Genomic DNA, 24,299 nt, shown 5'->3' with positions numbered 1-24,299 from the left:
AGCACCCTGTGCTTCCTAAATGAAATGTTGTGGTGTCTGCGTCACCTTCGTGCTGAGGGAGGTGACAGCGGGATTGACAGAGGATTTTTGCCGCACCAATTTCTGTTTCATCTTCTCGGGTCTGCCTATGTCCCTGCTTCCCGAGTTTGGAGGTAACAGTTGAGATAAAGCTATCTGGATATTTTTATTTTATTTTTTTCCCTGACCATGCAATGGCACATCATAAACTTTGCTAAAGCAGTGCTGCTGCACTCATTGCTCTTGTTCTGCCCAGCGCAGCCCTTCCTTAGTCCTGACCATGGTTCCTATGCCAGCAGCGCATCCCCAGCTCCTTTTCTCTTGAGGCACCATCCACGCTGGCTTTGCACTGCCTGCCCACCGGGTCTCGGTGCTGATGCAGCTCAAAAAGCGGCCGGGAAGGCAGAGGAGCGAGCAGGAGCCAGGGAGATCGCGGGGGAGTTTGGGGCGCTCGGGATGGCGCAGCTGGGGCCGGGGCAGCGCTGTCCGCAGGGAGGGAGTGCCGGCCGTGTACGGGCCCGAGCCGTGTCCCCGGGTAGGTGCCGTGTCCCGGGTAGGTGCCACGTCCCCTGGAAGGTTTCCTCTCCCCTGGAAGGAATGAGCCGTGTCTCCGCTAGATGGAGCGCCCGGAACGGCGGAGCGGGAGCGCAGGGGGAGCGCTCCCGGCCCCGCTCCGCACGCACCCGAACCGCCCGCAGGGCTTAAACCAGCCTTGTTTGCATCCCCCCGGGTTCCCGACAGAATACCCACACCGGCCTTGTTTCCATCCCCCCAGATTCCCTACAGAATACCCACACCGGCCTTGTTTCCATCCCCCCAGATTCCCTACAGAATACCCACACCGGCCTTGTTTGCATCCCCCCAGATTCCCCACAGAATACCCCAAAACAGGGAGATCACCCCTTCCAAGGAACACACGCCCCTAAGTCTCTAAAGGCTGAACATTTTATTTATTTTCTTGCCTTTCTCCCCTTGGTGGAAATAAGGGCTCCTGTCTGCTTCTGTTGTGAAAGATCTAGAGTTAATGCTGAGTGCTTGTGAAATGTGTGGAGTGGTGCTGAAGGGGTTAACTCTGTGCTACAGAGGGTTTGGAGATTGGGTATGAGGTACTGGAGAAGTCAATGGATGTAACACAGGGCTTAATAGAAACAGAAAATTAGTGATTCTTTCTTGCCTGAGGTAAGCATGAGCCTCTGTAATGTCCTGATGTTTGTGCAAAAAAACTACTTACTTAAGGAGAGATAAACCAGATATTAGAAATAGGGACAGTCATAATAAGAAAATACCACTGGAAGGATGAGATGTTGCCTTTTAGTTTACAAGAACAGAGGGAAGCCCTATTTAATATTTTTTGACAATACAAAGTATAAAAAAATTCTGTTATGCTTCCCCACTTTTTAAAAAAAAGATACAGTATATCTACAAAAAATAGAATACTATATGAAATACAGGCAGAGATATTGATAATTGATAGTAATTTATCAAAATAGGTTACTGATCTATTCAATTTTATAATACGCCGCTTTTCCTGGTTTCAAGTCCAGGGAGCTGTTTTTTCATGTGGTGTTAGATAAAGAGAATTTAGAGAAAGGGCTGTTCTACTGTTAGATTCTATGCCACTCGCCTGATTTATTTTTGTAGCATATCAACCACTTTAGAAAGTTGAGAAGAAACTACCTTCTTCACATGGAGCATTTCACATGCAGTCGTGATTTATTTCTTCTAATGCTTGATCCTCTGTGTGTGAACTTCTTAATGTAGGCTACTACTGAGATGAGTTTGAGGTGTAAGAAGGTGTGTAGTGGTGCAGGTGATGTGTTTCAGAGCCTTCCTTTATTTGTTGGAAATGGCTGAAATGTTAGACAGTCTGCTGTGGTAATTCCAAAGGTTGACTTCTAGGTCAAAGGTCTGGAAATGCAAAATTTGAACTTTAGTTTGAAGTTGACTGCCAGGTCACCACAAACAGAGTGGTTGATTTTAAATAGAAAGTGTTGCATTAAATAAACAGATGCATTGTGAATACAAGTGGGTTTGGATTTGTAAGTCAGCTGTGTGAGAAATGTTGTTGGTCCTTTTTGCAGAGTTTCTCTGCTTTCATGTTTTTATTTGCACGTTCAAGACTGATCCAGGCTCTGCTGGTGGCGTTTTCCAAATGGTGTTCTCAGTGACTGTGGGGAGAAGGTGTCTGCCTGCAAGTTCTCTGCCTGTGCCATAAATCATGACATGGGCAACCCAAAGAGGCTGGAGGAGGGAGTGCTGCCTCTCCTGGTGGTGCAGTAGTCATTGCATTTCAGATGCATCCATTATTAGGGTGGAAGAAGGTTTTATCTCCTAGAATATTTCTAGGAACTCCCAAAGAGGCTGGAGGAAGGAGTGCTGCCTCTCCTGGTGGTGCAGTAGTCATTGTATTTCAGATGCATCCATTATTAGTGTGGAAGAAGGTTTAATCTCCTAGAATATTTCTAGGATCTCCCACTGAGGCTGATGTGGGCAGTGTAGATAGCTGGACCAGTGTAGATAGTTGGACTCTTTTTTGTTTGTTTTTTTTTTTTAATTGTAAAATGTTGATATTTGTTGTTAATTGATAGGTACTTGATAATATCAGCAGCTGAGCGTGGGGTGAGTTCAGTTGCTGACCCAAGAGGGCTGAAGGATGGTAGGAAATGTGCTGGAGGTGAAGTGGCCTTGGCAATTGCCCACTCTGGTTGTGGCCGAATGAATGAAAAATGGAGCTGTTACCAATGTGCAGATGAGATGTCTCTGGGGTCTGTGCTGCTCTGTGGAACTGCATGGTGCTGTTGCAGGGACACTGTCCCTGTGCAGGGCCGGGGAAGGTCAGGCTGTGCACAGGCATTCCTGTCCCCTTGGCACAGCTCTGGTGGCACTTAGGGTATATATAGCCATAACTGGGACTGTGGGGGTGATTAATGGGCTGGGTTAGGGACAAAAGTGTGTGTAAACAAGGAAATGGCTTTAAAGAAGAGACATTGATTTTATACTTATAAAAATAAAACACACTTTGTTACCTTTTTTTCTTTTTAGACATAATGGCAAGTTATCCTTGGAAGGGATGAAAATTGGTAATGACTTTCCCCTGCATCTCTTGAAGGAGCATATATCAGGCTAAAGAATTGTGTTTCTTTTTTAGGTCTCTTGCACTACTGAATTATGTATGTTTATTGTTTCTCTGTGTAAAGATGATTTGGATAGTTAGGATATTGCTGTTCTTGTTTTAATAACATAATTATGTAAATATCAGGAATCCATAGTATTTGTGAGTCATGTTGTTCTTACTTCGAATTAGGTGAAAATTAAGGATAAAAGGCCAATGAGAAATTCACTTCTACAGTTACTGTTAGCTATATTGACAGTGCTAAATTCTCTTGAAGTGGTTGTTCAACACACTGCTTTTAAGAATTTAATCTGTTTTATGGATGTCCTTTTAGCTGTAAAATAGTGCAGTAGACAGAAGAAGCTTTGCTTGACCATCACCATGTTCCAGAACCTCACTTTGGGAAATTGAATAGGCATATATAGTTCCAAACTATTTGGCTAGGAAGCATACTGCCTTTGATTTTGACATAATGTAGAAGGAGTTGGTTACCTTACATAACGTATTTGTTTTTCATTAAACATGCTGATAAGGTCTCATTAAAGTGCCATGTATTATTTATGGTATTTCATATGAAACTGAACTGAGGAAAAACTTCTCTCAGCTTAGGGCATTTGCAGAATAACAGCCTTCCTGGGCTAGAAAAAAATAAAAAAGAATGAAGAAAAGCATGACATACTCCTGTCAGAGCAGGAGACTGCTTAAGGCACAGAGAAAGAATGAAAAAAGGAGAAAGGGCACAGAGAGGGTTCATTTCTCCTCCTCCTCACTCGCTCTTTCTCTGTGGCATGAGAGGTTGTTTGGTTGGTGGTTTGGGGTTTTTGTTTGGGTTTTTTTGGGGTGTTTTTTTTTTTTTTTTTTGGTGATGAAACAATCTGGGCTGTTTTAGTAGATGAGTCCATGATAAACTGCAAAAGCATGGATGTTTCCTAAGGCAAACCCAATTCCTTTGTTGTAAGTTTGTGCATGGTTGTTTTGGTGTTGATTACCGAGTTATGAGTACCTTGGTTTTGTTGCATTGACTGCTTTTGAGAAAGAAAATGATGTAATAACTGATTCTGATGGAAAATACTCAGTTTTGCATGAAGAAGACTTAATGGATCTAAATCAGTCTCTGAGGCTTGTGTGGGTGCAGGTATGTGTGCACGTGTAGAATGAAAAAGACTTTTTTTTTTTTTAATGTAGCACCTGAGTTGCAGTGACGTGTTTTGATTCTGTTTCCAGTTAAGCAGGGACTATTATTTGTTTTTAAGGGTAGATGTTATATCAAACCAGTTATGCTGTTGATGAAATAGACTTTTCTTGTATGTGGGTTATTTGCTTATTGTTAGCATTAAGCTCTTGGTCTCAGATGTCTTTTTGTGGGAATTATGTATCTTATAAAATAGGTGATTTTCAAATCTTCTTCAGAGTCCTTTTAAAAGTAGGAACCCCTTCTAAACCTTAGGTGGTTCTTTGAGGTTTGACCTTCTTTCCTGAAGAATTAATATTTAATTCATTTGTCAAATTCTAATTAAAAATAGTAATATCTTCTGTTATACTTGAGTTGTATCTTAGGAAAAAAAAGACCTGTAATATAGGACCTCAAGGACAAGCTGTAGTATAAATTATTTGATTTGCAGGTCACATCCTACTTTATTACATAAAGACTAACTAGATCTACTAATGAATAATTATTACTCCATAAAATAAAGGGGGGGGGTGAATAAAAAGCTGGCAAGAGTGGAATACTAATTTTGAGGTATCGTTCTCAAAGTAGAAAGTAAACATTAAATTCTGAAAATTGCAAATGTAATTTTTTCCATGTAACCTGATAGGGCACTCCTTGATAATAGATTGACTAGCTGTCAAATAAATTTGTAATTTTAGATGAGATGGGCTTTAGACCAATTTTAAGATACAATCTCTATCCAAGTGTGCTCCCCTCCCCCAGTAAGGTAGACATGGTATGCCATAGAATTCTGTTTCATTCCCAGTGTTTGTGCTGCAGTGGTTACACAGCTCCTGCACAGTTTCACTGTAATGCTTTTATAGGCTTCTTTGGGAAGCTGGATAGCGAATGAAATGTAGATATAAAATTAATTTGTGTTTTAAAAAAAGCTCATTTGCTGATAGGGCTGTGCATTTGCCGGAATCCTTTTGACTAGCCGAGATTCTTTCCCTTTCCCACTTTGTGCTTCATACTTGTGTTCTTAGAAGGGGAAAGCCCTTTTCCAGTCAGGTGTGAGTCCTGGGAGGGGGAAGGGTGTGAGTGTGTCTGTGTGCGTGCAGAATCATAACAGGCATTCAGTCCCAGCTGGGCAATGACACTAATTGCCCAGATCTCATGGATGCCTGCGATGCAGCGCGCTCACTTTCTCTCCTTTCCTATCCTCTCCAGGGATTTTTAAAATGCAGTATTTGAATTTTGGTGAGTGGTAAAGACCCTGCCCTAGGACCCATTTGACAAATGAGAAGCTGTGCAGCATCAGCACCAGCCGACTGAGCCTCACTGAGTCTCTCTCTCTCTCTCTCTCCTAGTCAGCAGCTACTGTTGTGAGACAAGCTTCAGCTCTCTGTCATTGAGGAAGTTCCATTTGCTCATCAATAGGCTGCAGGCTGTGTCTTCTTTTTTTCCTCTCGGTTAAAAATTCGTAGTTTAAACCTACCAAGTTGCCTTAGCTGACAAACGAATGTAGGGGCTTAGCGCTGGAGAGAGGAAAGGCAGCCGAGAAACACCGTTTCTTATTTAAATAATCAAAAGGGAGAGAAAAGAAAAAAAAAAAGAAAAAACAACCAACCCATAGTGACAAGATAGGGCAAACGTGCTTGCATGCAAGCCCCCTCACTTGTTCTACGTAGACTTCAGAGCAACACCATGCAGCATCCCCTTACGGGTGCAACCTGCGTGGCACTGCCGAATGTGGGCATGTGTCCCCAGCTCTCCTGTGCCTTGACTTTTATGTACTTACAGCAGGTAAGTTTGCTTAACTTTTCCTTTTCCTCGCGGTGCTTGCTTTGTCAGCGTCGTTCGGGGGATTTGCAGTCGGGGAGGTATTTTTTCTGTGAACAGACTGTATAAATGTCTCCCACCGTGTGGAGCGAGTGTTGTGCCTGCACTTAAGAATGTGAGAGTGAGTAGAAAATATGTTTTAACAGAGCATCGAGCCTTCGCATATCTTTTGGTATTTTGGTGTCGGTTTATTTTATTTTTTTTTTGCAGTGTCTCTGTTGGTGATGTTTATAGATATTTAACACAGTACTGTGCCTGTGTTTCTCGTGGATGCTGTAGCAGAGTTTCAGCCATAAAGGACTGCTCTTTATTCACTTGCAGGCATAAATTATACTTCTAATGTAAATGTGCCCAATGGCAATTTTGTTTAAGCCTTCTTTGAAGACAGGAATTTTAAGTCTGTGTTAAAACATGCTGCTGATTAAAGCCAAGCTGGTTTTTAGTTCACAGGGAAAATGATGATTTATAAAGATATATCTGTGCAGAACACTTATATCACTGAAGTATATAGGACTGGGTATGAAAAATTTTTGGGTATCAGCAAAACAATACCAATTTCTACTTAATTTTCAATTATATTTAAAAAAAATAATTACATTTTTGCTTAGAGGATTTTTTAAAATTATTTAAAAAATACTCTCTCTTTGTAAATTATTTAATAATTGGTACCCCCTCTCTGCTATAGTGTGAAATAACTGTATAATAGCACTTTTTTTTTTTAACTAGTAATTTGGAATCATGTTTGTATCCTACTCTATTTTATAACTGAATCCACCATTACAGAGTCATCTAGTAAGTCTGTAGAGCCAAGACAGAAATGTGTTATCATGCAAAAATGATTAATCCTGTGTATCCTATTACTTCTCTTGAAACTTCAGGAGAAAAAAATATTCTTGTGCCTACTGTAACAAATAGGGGCATTTCTTCCAACTTCCACTACAACAGTTTCTGTGCATATTGACTTCCCTGAAAGTCTAACTTTATTTCTGCATTCACAAAAGCCTGAAATATGTTATACGATAGTTCTTTTTGTTCCAATAAAATAGATTTAAAGCTTATTTTTATTCAGGGATATTTGTTTTTCTGTTACTGCTGAAAGAAGTGAGCACCAGTATTTTCAGGATAAAACCCTCCTGTAGGTTTTGGGGGTTTTTTCTGCTGTAGTGTAGTATAAACCATTTCTGACTTCCAGCTTAGGAGTGCATAATAACAGATTCTTGCATGCGCCCTAGATTATCCATGCATGTGGGAGGGATTCACATGTCTGCAATTAAAATTTGCATCAGATAAATATGATGTGTTTAAATTTCAGTAATTTGCATGCCATAACTAAAATGTACGTTCTTGGTAGTTCTGTATCCTGGATCTGTTTTGGGAATGGCATTTATAGATCAGCTTTAATGATCCAGTGTGACTTGTGCACTTAGTGGTTACATACAAAATGTACTCCTGTGTTTTGCTCTGGGTTTGTTGTTTTGAGTTTCTCAAAGAACAAGTTGTGTGTTAAAGATAGAGCTTTTGAAAGGAAAAAAGGGAATTCAGGTGAGAGGTCAACATGGCCACACAAGGAGCTGATAAAGGATAACAGAAAGATGAGGCTGGGTGCTCCAATAACCTTCCTCAGAGAGATATTGCAGTATCATTATGCAAACACATCTATAGCATGGCACTGCTTTAAGGTTTAAGAAACTATGCAACTCTAATGAATACTTTAAAACAGGGAATTCAACTGCCTCTATTCCATCTGAGAGGAAGATGAGAAGTGATTGCTAATGCACTTTACAAAGCGCTGTATCTAGCAGATAATTTTTAACTCTTTAAGTGGATTAGCTGCTACACTGAAAGAATTTTTTTAAAATGTTTGCTTTCTCATCTCCTTAATCCTATTGTCAGTTTAGAATCATCCTGTGTATGCTAATCACAATTATATAATAGGTTGAAAAGTCTGCTAAATTTATGATGAAAATTGTGGCAGGTTCAAAAATTCTCTGCTTGTTGCTTCTTTTGATCGCTGGTTGGCATTTTAGTTATTCTGAATTCCTAGAGAGTCAGATAATCATGTTCTTAATTCACATATGGTCTCTTATTTTATGCATTTGGTTAAGTATTTCTTTATGAATCATGCTACTTTATCTCAAAATTATCCAGGCAGAGAGGACTGAGTTGACATCACCTGCAAAGCCAATATAACATGGTTCTGGCTTGAAACAGTAAAGGAATAAGAAGTTGGGTTTTTTTTGAAAAGCATTAATAAACTTTTACCATGACAGTCTACCTGGGTTTTTTGCTCTTTTTCTCCTATCAGATAGTTTAGAGCAAACAGACAAAAAGACTTGGTTTGTATGTTTACTGCAAATATCACTATTTTAGTGAAACTGTAAACGTTTTTCTCTCTCGACCAAGTTGTCTATCGATCTTAAATACAGGTAACCTAAAAGCTTTATGTGGCAACTTAATAACTAGTGAATCCTCCCTGCCTGTGCAACCTGTGACCAGCAGTAAATAGATATTGTGAAGCTATCAAGTATTTTTTTTTCTCTCTAAAAATTGCACTTGAGATATGTCTGCCCACTTGCACCTCAATTAAAATGAACTCAGACATCTGTATTATAACTGAGTTATAACTCAGTTGTAAAATTTTTACTGCCTATTTAGAATTCATGAAGACAACTATTCTTATTTTTGTGTATTTACATTGGTATTCTGTCAGGTGTAGGCTTTACAAGTGGACATGTGTCTTTCTTGGAAGACTGTGAAAGGCATTGCATTCTTCTCAAGATGGGCAAGCCACTCTTTGTCACTAAATATTTATTTATCCTGATAGCCACAAGGATGCTGATTTTCTGTGGAGCTGAATGAATAATTTGGAAAAATCTGTGCTTTGGTAGTCATTTAAAATTGGCCATAATTTCTTTGTGTAAGTGACATCACTTGACCAGTTAGTTTAGAATAAATGGATAAACTGTTTTCCACAGTGTGCTACAGAAGTGCTGTACTACTTTTTCCAAGGGTTACAAACTTGAGTATTTGCTCTGATATATTTCACTGTACACATGTGTAATATTTTAAGAACCAAGTGAGGAACTGAATTTTTTTTAAACAGTTTATGCATGGAGTTTGCTTTACCTAACAATATTTTAAGTTTAACTCGTGAAAATAAAGTTGGAAATGAATAAAGGACAGAGGCCTAGGTCATGTTATAGATTAACTCTCGATAAGACATTCACTTGAAAAAGCCAGCAGAAACTGAAGAATGCTTCTGAGTTAGTTGTTTGAAATGGCCTGGAATTATGTGGACTTTATCTTAATAAGATGGTTCTAACTATGGGAATCCATAGTGACTTTTCAAACAGCATCACCCCAAAGTGACTGTGTCAGTGGCAGCACTGAACAGAGGGAGGACGTGGGGCTTTGCCTTGCAAGTTTTCACTGCTTCACTGTGAGGACAGGGTCAGCTGGGAAAGTGTGGATGCTTTTGGGTGAGAATTTTCCTTAGTGTCAATATTTAAAGATACAGGAGAAGGGAAGTTGCATTTGTAGTGCACCCTATCTTTTGGTAACATTTCATGGGGTTAGAAACAGCTGCATACATGTATTTCCTCTTGTCCTTCATATGGCACATCAATGCAAAACCCAATTTCTGACTACAGGTTTACATCCAATGGTAAACTGAAGTAATTTTCATAGTAAAATGTCAAGCGCTGGTAAATTGGGATTTGGGATATATTAATGGAGGTTTAGCTCTGTTAACTGATGTTTTACTGTGGTCTGTTTTCCTGGTTATTCTGTTGGGTTTTCTGAGTAAAGTGACAAAACAAACTTGTTTTGAAACATCACGGAATATTCCGTGTCACAGTGTACAATGCTGCTGTCATTATTTTAAAATTGGGGTTTTTTTTTCTGTTTAATGATGATAGATGTGCTTTGTTTTAAATAGTGAAGTGGTTTGTACAAAGGGTAATTCCTCTTAAATGGAGCAATTGCTCATAGTGGACATTCACAGATCGAAAACAATTGAACTGAAACTTCAATATCAACCTTTTCTGTCTTTAACAAAGTAGTTCATGGTACAGCTCTCATATCAATGATGGAAAGAATCCACCATGAAAACAAAGCAGAAACCAACAAAACCTCCATCTCTACCTCAGCTATTCCATTACTGCTTACATGGTAAATTAGTGTAATTTTATTTGGGCCTTAAGCATTATGGCTATGGAGAAAAGCTGAATTCCCCTCTCAGTTACTTATGTCATGCTTCTGGATCTGATGATTTATAGGAGCCTGGAAGACTTTTTATCACATTGTTTCTTCATGGCTTAATTCAACGTTGATTTATTTGGTAGCAATTTCAATTGATGCAGTCAATAGTGTCAATAATGGAATAAGGATTAGAACTGATTATCTTTGTGCTAAAATTGTGTAAAAAATTGAATGGATGAACAATTCAAACAGTTCCCGGATACAGTTTAACTTTTTTTTAATAGAGCAAAAGCACATCAATTGCTGAATGCCACCACTGCAGTTACAGTTCTGAGTATCTAGTTTTTGCATTTTATACTTCAGCGACTCTTCAAAGGTTCAGGTATGTCAGTAGAATTCAATAACTGATGTTTTATGGTGACACTGCTTAAACCAATCATGAGAACACTGCCTTTCTTTGCCTGGTCCTTTCATAGTACTCGCTCTGTGGCTGTCCTGTAAAATCAGTTAATCTGACTTTAGTACTTGAAAATTTTAAGCATCTGTTATCTTATAAATTGGAGTCTTTGCACGATTTTGTTCCTCACTCTGCTATTTCATGGCAATTTTTGTGTGAGAACGTACAACCTCTGCTTATGACTGCATGAGTGCAAAGAAGTCCACGGTACTAATGCTCACTCACCATCTGTTTTTCTTACAGCTGGGCCTTGAATAATTGTCCAGTAGCTGATGGACTGAGGGCAGGCAATATTTTCAGGGTTTTCTGATTCATTTAACCAGCTTCGCTGCCCCTAGAGAAACACAGTGCTTGTTTATTCAAATGTGTAGGGTAAAAGGCTGTGCTATGTCAGACAAATTATAGCACTCTGTTAAAACAAAAAAGGAGCTGCCATGCTACAGACCTTATCCTGTGGATGCATTCGTACCTAAGGGGGCACTGTGGCACTCCGAGGGAATTTTAGTGCATGAATGAAACAGACCTCAAAAGGTGGGAGTGCAGCTGTTGCATCCAGGAGTGCTGCTAATGCGGATTTCAGGAACGATGCCTTGCTGTTTATCCTGATCAGGGTGAATAAGATCGTTTGGCATTCACCAACAAACTCGAGAGCTGGTGTTTGCTACTCCACCTGTGATTGAAGCCCAATTTCCACGTTTGCATAGCTTTTGTCTCCCAAGAGCTGCTCCGTTGTTTTCCAGAGGCTAATGAGAAGTGGCTCAGAGATCAAGTGCTGTGGCAGCTCTCATTCTGAGTAAGAGCTGGTTTGGGGCATTTAACTCCAGCCTTGTCAAACAAGGTCAGTCTCTCACAAAAGGAGAGGAGGTGCTTTAGTGAAGTACTCTCCTCTTTAAATACTAGGAGGAGGGGGGAAAAAAGCCTCAATCAAAAAAAAAAAAAAGAAAACCAACTCCAAACACAAAAACTCCTCAACAAACCAGAAGACTCTGTTAAGAAGGTTACCTGCTGCTTTGGACTATAAGAGCAAGAGCAGTTGCAAAGGAGCTTCCGTGTGACAGGAGCAGGTGAATATTTTTGGCTTAGAATCATTGTTTTTTACTAAGTGACCTCTTTGAACATTTTAAAAGGCTTTATCTGAAAAGGGATGCCTGGATATTGCATTGTGGGCTATTTGTAAGTTATCCCCATTCATTATATTTGCTGAATATGTATATGGATGGATATTTTCTGGGGGGAAAAAAGAAGTAGTGTGGTATTTTATGCCAAGGAAAGTGTATGGTGGTTATGTAATCAGGGGTTTTTCTCAGGGCAGCCAATAGATATTTCGGTTTTAGATTTTTTTTGACCGTAGCCATTCAAAAGTAGTCTGACCTTTTTTTAGTTTTTAATGTGTGTATTTCTGCTTTGGTAAATAAGTACTATGATGATGTTAATATTAGTCCTGCTAAAAATATTTTTGAAGTTTTTTAATAGGTGGTATAAATGAAAGTGATAAAAATTGTGACACTGGAATTTATCACCTTGTTTTATAGAGTTAGAATAATGTTGGTGAGAAGGAGAAGTCAACACCCTCTAAGAATCCTTCAAGCTTTCCTGCCTTTTAAAGGTGCATGTGCGATTGATTTATCAGTTTTAAAGTGTGATGTGCAGTGCAAGAGCCCTCCTGAGAACCTGCTGTCATTTCCTTGCTGGCATTGCTCATTTCCCTCCGAGTTGCCTAGTGCAGCACCATTGACTTCTTTTACATTTTGCTTCCCCTCCCACTCTGTCAGTGCAGCAGCCCAGTGAATTTAATTAGAGAAAATAGCATATCTAATGTCTGTGCTATCCTGACTGGTTGTAGTTGGGCCTTTGGTCTTTTGCACTAGAGCAGGCTCCAGCTGTGGAGAGATCTCGCAGTGTTTTGATCCTGCTCTCTCTCATTGTGTTGAACAGAGGCAGAATCAAAATTAGATACTGTAGTAAGAACTGAAGTGTTCCGTGAATTATTTTTTTGTTCACAGTGAGTCACTGATTTTTACTTTTTCCTCCAGATAGGGAAAGAAATTCTGTGGTACTTCAAAATTGAAATACTTAAGATGTTCAGGTATTCATGAATAAGAATGCAAGTGCTTTCATCTTAGACCATCTTTAAATTTACCTTTTAACCCTTTATTTCAAAATGCACAGAAATTGTTACTGTTCCTTACTATAATATCTTGAATATGCCTTTTTTTTGTTTTGGTAACTGTACATCGATTTTATATTGTCTTCTTATATTTGTGGTTTGTGTATATACTTATTGTTCTAGTATGCTTTGCCTCAATTCCTTACTGACTTGCAGTAATATTTATTATAATTATGATGTAGTTTTGAAGTTGGCTTCTTTGGTTTTGCCTCTCATAGCATTTTGTTTTATAGCAATCATCATTATCTATGTTGTGGACAGCAAGTCTTGTATACATGAAATAGTTAATAACAGATATCGATTATGGGCATGAAGCTTTATTAACCAACAAGGAAAGATAAGTTTTAAAATACACACTTATGATAAGCACAATCTTTCATGAAGCAGTCTGAAATTTAAGTATTTCTTTGAAATAAGTTAAAGTAAACATGGTAAAGGGAGGCAAAACCAAGGTTAAAAGTTCTCCCTGAGAAGATTTTGCCAAAAAAGACCTAGTGTGAAAATTTGGGGGTGAAAAGAACTTAGGCAGCCCATATATTCCATGAGTGTCCCCTCTCTAAGCTTTCTTCCTTGTCATGTATTAGTCCTGTCTCTGGGATGTTACATGACTGCATGGCTCAATTAATGCTCTGTGGCAGGAGGAGGAAAAAAATGTCTCTGTCTTGTCAGAAGTGAAGTTATTTACTTTCAGAAGCTGACAGAATAGCACTGCAGGGGCTTCATTTATTTCAGTTCAGGATGTCATTATTGTGTAATGCAGAGGGACTCCTGCATGCATTGCAGGCTTGTTCCTGTAATCTCAACTCTGCTGGATGGCTGCAGAAGTGTAAAATGGCCCACTGGAATGTTTCCCTCTTCTGACTTCAGCCTGCTCACTTTGGCAAAGCAGCATTCCCAGTGCCTTAAATATTTAGGGCTTAGATGGGATGAATGTGTTTGTTGGGGGTGCTGATGCTGGGTACCTTTGGGATTGGTGCTGGGTACCTTTGGAATTGCTGGGTACCTTTGGGATTGGTGCTGGGTACCTTTGGAATTGCTGGGTACCTTTGGGATTGGTGCTGGGTACCTTTGGAATTGCTGGGTACCTTTGGGATTGGTGCTGGGTACCTTTGGAATTGCTGGGTACCTTTGGGATTGGTGCTGGGTACCTTTGGAATTGCTGGGTACCTTTGGGATTGGTGCTGGGTACCTTTGGAATTGCTGGGTACCTTTGGGATTGGTGCTGGGTACCTTTGGAATTGCGGTCTGGCCTGGCTGGAACACAGCTTGGATCCTCAGTTACCTTTGTAATGTGTGTCATTTTCCCTGATGGGTAGCATATGGTTTGAGACTGCTTTTTCAGCATTCCTCTGTCTGTCATGCTCTTTGGTTTTCCCAAGTCTAGCCCCAACAGGAATGTTTAAGCACAGAGTGTTTCATCAAGATTACTTGCTATTTCATCTCAAAGTTTGGGAAAATGTTCAACTTTCCTGTTGCTGTATTGCACATACTTCAGGGGCAGGATAAGTACTTTTGATATTCCCTACCCAAGTTCAGCTGCAAAAATACAGGAACATTCAGAAACTGCAATTCCAAGGGGCTTGGTTTATTGTTTTCCTTTCCCTTTGATACCATATCTGCCAGCTTCACTTTGAATGCCAGGCTTGGCATGTGCACATGAAATTGCCTGTTGCTCTTTGGAAAGCTTTTTGATACACCGAAAGTAAAAAACCACTGAAACAGCAGAGTTCGGGAGTTCCTGTGCCCTTCTTCCTGCCTGCTATTAAAATAAATAAATAAATGCTCCAATAGAAGATTACTTCATTTGGAGAGGAGTCACATTTTTGTGATTTTTTTCCTTTTTAGGGGTAAACCTTCTTTGATTGGTTTAATTTTTTTTTTCAGTTTAGAATGGCAAACTAAAAATTACTGAAACGCCAACTTAATTTCTCAGTACTGGATTTTACTTACGCACAACCTGCCTTTAAATTAAAGGGAAAGGATTCTTCTTCTAAATAGGCTTGCTTGCTCCTTTCCTGCTTTTCTCTTCCTTTTATTTGCAGACATAAAATCCAATAAATTTCTATTGCAGTTGCTGGGCTTGGGGGAGAAAAAGGAGAGGAAAAGTACAAAGCTATTGGGAAGCGTCAAACACGGCGGATGATGAAGTACATTTCATAGCAGCCAATTCCAAGCCCAAAATCCCTGTTGTGCAGGAAGGCTTCCCAGCTCACCCAGGAAATTCAGCCATTGCAAGGCAGAGTATTAATGATTTATACACCCTGCACCAGTGCTTTTGTTCACTCACAGAGCTGGGCTCTGTTAATAAAGGAATTTCAGGGAAAAGGGTCCTGGCATGCTGAGTTGTTTTGCTCAGTGCGGTGGACGCTGCCTCATAAATCAAAGGAATTTAGTGCTTTACAACCTTTCAGAGCTGCTGAGGGTGGTTGGTTGTTTTTTTCTTTTTTTTAATCTGATACACCTAGGAATATTTTCATTTCTTTTCTATAAAGAATGAATGAACTACTGGATGAGATCTATCTCAGCTGTTTTAGGGTTGATTGGTTTGCTTCACAGTGGCATTATACTTCCATTTGTTTTCCATTTGGATTTATGCTTTACACTGTTGTCTATGGAAGGAGACTAGCATGGTTTTATTACCATAAAGAGATGCAGATCACATTATATTCTGTCTTGTTTCTTAGAAATAACTAAATGAAATATAAAGGCAAAATACATTTGCAGTAAGGAAAGCAGTTTTATGTTCTTTACCTAAAATAAAAACAAATAATAACACATTTAATATTATCATTTTAAAATAATTCTTGTTTTTATTAACAAAAATAAACTTGAGTGTTCCTCTACAATACACATGAGTGATCATTTTTGAAGTTGCGTTTTGCCTGGAAACTTTGTTTCTTAATAGCAACTGCAGGATGAGGTACTTAATTCTGTGTTGATTTACATATCCTTTTCAAATAGTGGAACAATATTGATGTTATTAAAGAAAATATGTATCTACATTTCATTATACAAATGAAGATAAAGAAGGATGTTTTTTAAAAATCTCTGACATTTTGACGTGAACTAGAGTATTGAATAATGTTATGGGACATGGTCCTAGCAGAAAACCACTTGGTTGGGTAGTTACGGAACCTAATCTTTGCTTTTCATTGCCTCTTTAAAAGCAGGCTGGGAGAGGGGACAGGAAATAATTGCAGGGAATGTTTTGTAATCAAAGGGAACCTGGGTTTCCACAGGCATCTTAAGACTCTTATTACACAGCAGGCACAATATGGTTTAGCCTTTTTGGACTGTTCAGAGTCATAAATTCAGGTACCTTTTTGTACAGAAAGCACAGCTGTCCTGTCCTGGCTTGGTCACAGTAGAAAAGGTGCTTCCCTCTGAGCTTTGTGGAAGTCAACAGCGCGGGGATCAGTATTGCACAAGTCACAGCTCCATTATACTGCGAGGAATTCTTTGTAGATTTTGTGGTCTGCAGGCAAATCAATACCTTCTTCTCTGTTTTCCTCCCTGGTTTAAATATCACAGATTAATACAAGGCAGGTGCCCAGTAAATGAGGTTTATTATGTTTATAGAGCAGCATTGCTGTATTTGTTTGTCCTCCATTATTTGGGTGCGTGAGTGTTTCATTGTATTTAATTATGTCTGTGAGGCACAAGACAACAGTCAACATCTGCTCTATTGTTGCCGTGGTTTACAGATAGCTTTGATGGGTTATTAAACAATCTATTTTTCAAACAGCAAACAGGGAAATAAGCTGCACCCATATTATGTAATTTTGTAAAGGTACATTATGTAATTAGTCGTCTAGTATTTGCACACTAATCTTTTATTTTGGTTGAATTTATGCTATTCCTTTTAAAAAAAGTGATGATCCTCGGCAGTTTTTATTTAATGGTGAATTTCAAGTTTCTCTATGGCTTGAGTTGATTTTCTCACTACTAATTTGATTTCACCATATGTTTTATATTGAAATAACGTCTGAGTTGTGAATGCTAATACAGAAATTAGAAATGTGCATTAACTTTCATTTATTACTGAAACAGCTACTGACAAACTATTACTACAGAGGCATCATTAGGTATCTTGAACTATTTTTGAGTAAAGGTTTGTGCTGTTACCAAGGCATCAGTTGGGCAAGGCAAGGTTCAAACAGCTTTGCCTCTCTTAGATCTGACTCAGGGCAGAGCATCCCCCAGTGCTCCCTGGGCAAGGGAAGTTGTACTGTACAGGCAGGGAGATGTCTCTGTGGAACTTGACTCGTGTACAAATGGATTCCCTGATGGAAAAGTCCTTGTGTGCTAATCTGCTTTTGATTTTGTTTTGGTTTAATGTACCTGTCAACTGTTTGAAGTTCCTTTATGTAACACTGGTATCCACGATACTGTATCTGGATGCATTAAGGCAAATCACTGAAAGATTGCAACTACCCAGCATGTGATTTGTTTTTGCCTCAAAATAAAATGTAGAAGAAAATGTTCCAGACACAAATGATGAACAGATCCTAAAATTAGACTTTCTGTAGCTTTCATCATTGCAGAAAGTCACCTATTAAAAATGTTTGAGAACATGAGTCTGTAATATTTTCACGGCTCCTGAGCTGCTACTGCCCACAGTTCTAGAGCTGCAGCTTGCTGGGGTTGCTTCTGACAGCAGGGCTTTTGAGGCTTTGGAAATGTTGTTAATCCACTGAGCTTGACTTAGGAATGCAGGTTTCCATTGGAACAAGGCGGCTCAAAATCCTTTGTGAAGTGAGACCCCACCTGGAATTCTGCATCCAGCCTTGGGTCAGATTGCCCTGAGAGGGTGTGGAGTCTCCCTCCCTGGGGATATTCCAGAACCATCTGGACACACTCCTGTGCTCTGGGGTGGCCCTGCTGGAACAGGGAGGTGGCACCAGGTGACCCACTGTGGTCCTTTGCAGCCTGACCCATCCCGTGAGCTGTTGGAGCAAATCCAGGGGTGGCACTGAGATGATGAGAGGCATGAAACACCTCTCCTGTGAGGAAAGGCTGAGAGAACTGGCATTGTTCAGCCAGGAGAAAAGAAGGCTTTGGAGTGCCCTAATTGTGGCCTCGCAGTGCCTGAAGGGAGCCTACAGGAAAGATGGACAGAGATTTCTTGTGAGAACACAGAGTAGCCACACAAGGGGGATGATTTTAAACTGAGTATAGGTTTACAGGAGAAAACTTTATACTGGGAGGGTTGTGAGATGTTGTGGATGCCTCATCCCTGAAGATTTCAAGGTCAGGCTGATGGAGCTCTGGACATTTCATTAAATGTCCTTTAATGAAAGGTGTCCTTTATCCAGGGCAGGACCATTGAAACTGGATGATCTTTGGGATCTCCCCCAAGCCAAATCGTTCTATGATTCTATGAACTAAACTATCCCTTTTATGTACATAAAGAACTCAATTCAAAGAAAAAAAGTGTATAAAAAGCATGGTTATTTGGAAAATTATGTATCCCAACAGGTAGGCGTGGTGTTTCAGGTGCTTGTTGAAATGTCATTTTGCAAAATGGTCATAATTTTTAGCATAGAATGAAGATTCTTCACTTCTTTTTTAATGCAAGGGCTTGCTAGAAATACTTTGTAATCTCCCTTACCTACCTGGAATCTAAACAGGGGTTTCAGGTTTGTCCCTTCAAGTGTCAGTAGATGCTCCTTGATGGGTGTAGCGAATTACTCTTGCAGTTTTGACAAATGGAAACTGAAATAGGAACTTCTAGTTACAGTTTTGTAAGAAATGAAGGAATGCTGGGGTACTGCTCTTTGTAGAGAACTTTGTTTCCAAGGTGTTTCCAGAAACTCCTCAAAACAGAAACTGGGCACGGGGCAAGGGTTTATTTTAATTTTAATTTTCTGTTTATTACTAAGTTTGGTGGGGTGTGTCTCTTGGGAAGTGCTCATTATAAACAAACATTTGTGTCTGTGTGCAGCCAAACAACCCAGGCAGGTGTCTCCAGAAGCCTGTGTGGGAATGGAGCATTCCTGGGCTCTTTTTCTGGCATGCAATGCAGACATGAATTTTCCTGGGTGAGAAAAGCAGGATCAGAATTTCTGCTGGAGTAGATCAGTTTATTGACTTCTGCTGAGAGTGTTAGCCTTGGCTTTGCTGGGAAATTAATGCATTGTACAGTGAATGTGCATTTTCTGTCAGAGTGTTCTTGTATTTCGCTCAAGAATAGTTTTAAATGTTTATTCACATTAAAATTGTACAAGCAATTTGTGCCAATTTCCAGAAGAAAATGAACTTTGCCACTGCTTTATAAAGTCTCCAAGGGAAAGCTGTTTTCAGCTTGATTAAGGAAGCTGAGTTACAGCAGGCAGCATCTGATCTGTGAGAGTGATGGACACGGGTTACTCTCAGAGCTTCACAAGGAGTTAGGGCTGTGGAGAAAAATATTTCAGTGTTTTCTTCATGTGATCCTAAAGGGCTAATTAGGGCTGAAGGTTTGAGGATAAATCAGGAAATTTTGCTCTTTGGCAGCAAATGGCCAAATATATCAGTGCAAAACCACAAATATTGTTAGGCACCAGTACCAGATCACACAAGCATCCGAGAAGGGAGGCTGTGAGGAAGACCTATCAACAAGAAAAGAAAAGAGGTAATTATAAAAACCTCTGAAAATAATTTCTGTAAGAATTCATTGCTCCAAGTTGCCTCATTAATTATCCTGAAATCTGACAGCTCTGTAGAAGCAGCTATTCAGTGCTTTTCTGTCAGTGCAAGGCAGGAGAGATGTTCCAATAATAGCATTTATAATCCAGATGTGCAAAAGTCAGGTCTGTCTTATGAACCTCCTGTACAGTTCATGTTTGTTGAGCACCTCAAATTCAAACTTACAAAGGAATATTACATTTCTTCTTTTTAGTTGTTCCTGGTGTTGAGTCACATGTATTTGGTTGGTTTTGCTCTTTACTAAATACTATCAGATGTTTCATTTCTTCTGGATAGGAACAAATCACTACTGAAAAACTTTTGAGAGAAGGTAAGATGCTCTCAGTCAAAGAGTTTGAGTTCAGTTTTTGCTGTCTGATCCCCTGATCTTGCACTGCAGGAGAATTGATAACTTCTGAGGTCTTAGAAGGAGAAAACTTATTCTTTGTCCTATTTCTTGCAGCAACAAAAATGTTACTAATGTCCACCTAATAACTTGAGTATTCACTAAAGCACTGATTTCAATAAAAATAGAAATAATCCTCTTCTGTTGTCCTTCTCTGCACAAATTTATCCCAGTCCTTTGCTGGTCCATTCCAAGGGCACTGGCACAGGTTGATGAAAACCTAAATGAAGGTGAGATTAAAAAGGCCATTATTTCTCTATTTGCTCCTAATATCAAATGGAATTGACAAAAAGTAAAAAAGTGGATGGCAGGAAAGGCTTTTTACCATCTGGCACTGATAGAGCAGTGTTCTGGTTTTCTGATCTTAGGTGCTTTCTCTCCTCCTCTGTTATTCTGAGCAGTAGCATGATCCCCCTAGCTTTACATTGTCCTGAGAAATTTGTGAGAGCCATCATTAGAAATCAAGTATTCCCATGAATTCAGTGCCCACCGAGATTGCTGAAGAATACATAGGACTGCAATGTGGAATGAATAAGTAGAATATTTTTAATAGGTCTTAGGCAAAGGGAGAAAAGTAAACACATGGTGTGATTCTTTCAGGTGAGAGCTATTTACTGTGTTACCAGGAAGATTTCTTGAAGCTTAATCCAGGGATTTTTGTTCTTCCGAATTAAGTCTCCTGTGTACCACCTCTTTACAGAGAGGTGCCTGCAGAGTACCAGAGCAACCCCACTGACATTGATCTGGCTTCAGTCACAGACCCTCAGACTGGGGCAGAAGAGATGTGACCCATCTCAGGGAAAGCCAGGTTTTAGCTTGGCCTGGATAGGCCAAGTGTAGGACCCCACACTGAGTTTAGGAGTGGGATAGGTGTCTCCAAATAAGTGCATTAGCAAATATCTATGAGACTGAATTGACTTCAGATATTAAGTAGCAATTAAGTTGAAAAAGCTTTTTTAACTTTCTGCCATTCAGGTTTGGAGGCAAACTTCCTATCAGCTGAGTTTAATGCTTTCAGCCAAATCCTGCCTGCCTTAGATGCTCCTTGCTTGTAGCTCTTGGCTAAACTTCAGTACTTAAACTACTGCCAGTGTCTTGAGCAGAGCTATGACTTACATTACATCTAATGCCTTCAAGTCTTGGTATTTTATCTCTTGAAAATATGAAACTTGTCAGTAGCGAACAGAAATTCCCTCTGATCCCTTTCAAGACCTATAGGGTCTTTATTATTTTGGGGTTTGAATTGGTTGTTTCTCCAAGGCACCCTGCTCACTTAGGATATCTACCCTCTGCTGGTTTCTGCAATCAAACCATAGCACTTGGCATGGTAGGGTGCTTGAGTGATGTATTTATACAGGCAGGAGGCAGGGTTTAATACCATCTCATGATTCACTGTGCAGTCCTATTAATATGAGCTTGACTCGGGGGAATAAGTAGCTGTTACTTGTCAGCAAATCCTGAGTGTATTAAGGGGGTGAAGTTGTACTGGAAGATCCTCACAGTGATACTCTGCTGTTCCCAAGGGAAGCAAGTGAAAACTGTACTTTGATGAATAATGAATGTTCTAATTGGGGTCAAGAAGAAGTCATAGCTTCCTGTGATACAGTAGTTAGAGTAGCCTGACTACAGCAATCAAGAAAAGTCTGTTTGACCAGATTTGGCAATAAAAATATGCGACTGTCAGTCATGTCTGTCATCTGCACACAACTAAAGCCTGGGATGTGACAGTGACAGGCAGGTTTATCTCTTGTACAGCTTGGGTGTATTCCTGAGATCCTCTTGGAGGTGTTGGTTGGTGCCCATAAGAATATGGCCATGAACAGGTGCTGAGACTGGTTAGTGCTCAGATATTGCCCAAAATCCTGTGTGGAATGGATGAAGAGCTCTCATGGCATGGCTTGGCTGTATCACAAGGATTTATTAACAGTGGATATTGGTCAGAGTCAGCCTGTTCCTGATTTGCAAGGAAAAGTGTTTTTGTTGCTGCTGGACTGTAACTGCAAATGAATATACCCTAAGGGAACATTTCAGCCTGTTCTTACCTGCTGACAAAATACAAAAATATTTTGTATTTGTATACAAAAATGCAAAAATACGTATTTCTTAGTCATCCTGTATTCAGCACACAAAGGAGAAGAATAAATGAAAGATATTAAGGAAGATATATGCACGTATGATTCTACTACATATTTTGTGAAATAAGTATGCATACAACCTGAGACTTTAATAAAGATATGATACTGCTTATCATTTGTGGAAGGTGTACATAATTTTCAGTAGTTAGTCTGTGTAACCGCACGATATCAAACAAGCATGAGATCTTGAAAGTGTTCTATGTTTCATATAAAATTTTCTAAGCTGCTTAACTTCTCATGGATTGGAGGCTGATCTCAGCTGGTTTAGAAAATGCAGATAATCTCAAGAGCAGAGTAGAGAAAGATATCTGAAGTAGCCTGGAGATGGGAGAGAGTGTGTTCTCAAAAGGGCCAACAGGGAAAATTCAAGTGATTTGGTGCAGCTATCCAGCTGATAAGAGTTATGTAACAAAAGCCAGCACGGAACTCTCTGCAAGAGAAGGAAAACAATGCAGTGCTCACTAAGGCAGAAGAAACCAAGTGCAGAACTTTGTAACACATCTTCAGCGCTGTGAATAAGTTGTGATGTCTGCGTGTCAAAATCAACTCTTGGTACTTAAAGCAGCAGTATTTTCCTACAGGTCTGCAGCTAACTTTTCTGAGTGATCCAGGAGGCACACAGAGAAGCTTCCTTCACAGACATTGTTGTGCAGGCCTGTGGAGGTGTGCTCCACCACTTTTTGTAGCTTTAGGAGCTTTTCTAGTCTTTCTGTGTGGCACCTTGCAGTCCAATGTAATTTTTTTTTCCTAGTGCAGAGCACAGCACATTGAATAACTGAAGTTTTCAGATCCACCCTGCTTTAATTTTGACACAAATGCTGGCATAATAATGTGATGGTGATCCAGAATCTTTCTAACTGATATGATAGTGCAGCTAGGTTAAAAGACACCTATAGCTATTTGATTGTTTTTTTCAGCGAGTATCTGTTCAGAGATTGTTCTTGGCTTTTGTGCCTTGATATGTAGAGCTGCTGACAGGTCCTTACGTTTCTGTGGTAGCCCAAGGCAAGTCCAGGCACAGAGGGATCCCTTAACTCCAGTTTTAACCTGCTGCTTCTCTCTAGCATACATTTATCACCTATGTAAGTGAAGGTGTCCTGTGACTCACTGAAGGGTAAATCACTCTCCCTCTGTCAGGGCACAAGTTCTGATCTTGCAGCAATCCAGTCTAAGCAGGGAGTGAAGGTTTCCAAGACTTAGAAGAGGGCAAGCCTTGCCTTTAAGAGCTCTAGAAAAAGTGAAGCTAAGTAGATGTGTATCTTTTAAGTGCGTGTGTTCTTTTATATTGCTGTCATTGTGGTGATCTCCTTGTACCTGATTCAATTCTTTTTAAGGAATTTACATTCAGAGATGGATACAAATTAGAGTTGACCTGGATAGGAACAGGGATATTGGTCACCATGGCACTGGACAGTCAGTTCACCCCCAGTCTGTGTTTTTGTGTGACAAGAGGAGGCTTTATGGGCTGAAAGAGAATGTTCATAGGTGTTCAGAGAGGGTCTTAGCTGGGAGCAGGCAATTTCAGGAGAAAGCATCAATGCCATTTGGAGTTTGGTTCGGAGGTAAAGGAGCACAATATCCAAGGAAAGACAAAGGATATTCATCTTTGAGTTGTTGGCAATAATAGCTTGGATAGGAACAGGCTGAAGTGAGCCCTTGAAGGGGATGACAAGTGCTGGATAAAGGTAATAAAAGGATGTGTTTTGGGGCAGTGCAGGTAGAGAAAGTAGTGATCTTGATGGGAGCACTCCAAAAGAAATGCAAAGCAAACAGGCCATTCTTTAGCCAGAGAAATACTGCAACAGCCCATGGCTCAGCCCACAGCACTGATAATAAGAAAGGAAGGTGAAACCAGAGGGAAAGGAATGGCTGTGTACTCAGAAACCGGCATCTACTGAAATATTGCACTTCAAGTGTTGCTAGGCCAATTGGCCTACAGGGCAACAGCCTTAATTTCTCTAGGGCTACAAACAATTTCCCAAACATCTTTCCCAAATTTTTGCTTCTGTGTGAAGCTCTTGTATTTGGCAGGACTGGAACTCTTTATTTATCTTTGAAATCTCCAGACTCATTATCATTGTATATTTAGAAGAAAGAGGCTAAAATTTCAACTTCAGTGCAACTGAAGCATTGTTGTTTTCTGGCT

The 24,299-nt window shown here is 39.8% G+C and overlaps 1 protein-coding gene across 8 annotated transcripts in view; it reads left to right on the top strand.

Annotated features, from left to right (window-relative positions):
• Positions 1-24,299, top strand: part of RBFOX1 (RNA binding fox-1 homolog 1) — an 815,431-nt gene that overhangs the window by 542,473 nt on the left and 248,659 nt on the right. For 2 of the 8 annotated variants that reach the window (XM_030957842.1, XM_030957846.1), the window contains exon 1: positions 5,403-6,086. The exons of the other annotated variants lie outside the window; for them this stretch is intronic. In XM_030957842.1, coding sequence (XP_030813702.1) covers positions 5,943-6,086 — 144 coding nt within the window. In that variant the 5' untranslated portion in view covers positions 5,403-5,942. Of the gene's footprint in view, positions 1-5,402; positions 6,087-24,299 lie in introns of those variants that run through there. 8 annotated transcript variants of the gene reach the window in all.

Source organism: Camarhynchus parvulus, chromosome 14, assembly GCF_901933205.1.
Source record: "Camarhynchus parvulus chromosome 14, STF_HiC, whole genome shotgun sequence".
Taxonomy (NCBI): Eukaryota; Metazoa; Chordata; class Aves; order Passeriformes; family Thraupidae; genus Camarhynchus; species Camarhynchus parvulus.
This window is presented reverse-complemented; position numbering and strand designations above follow the sequence as displayed.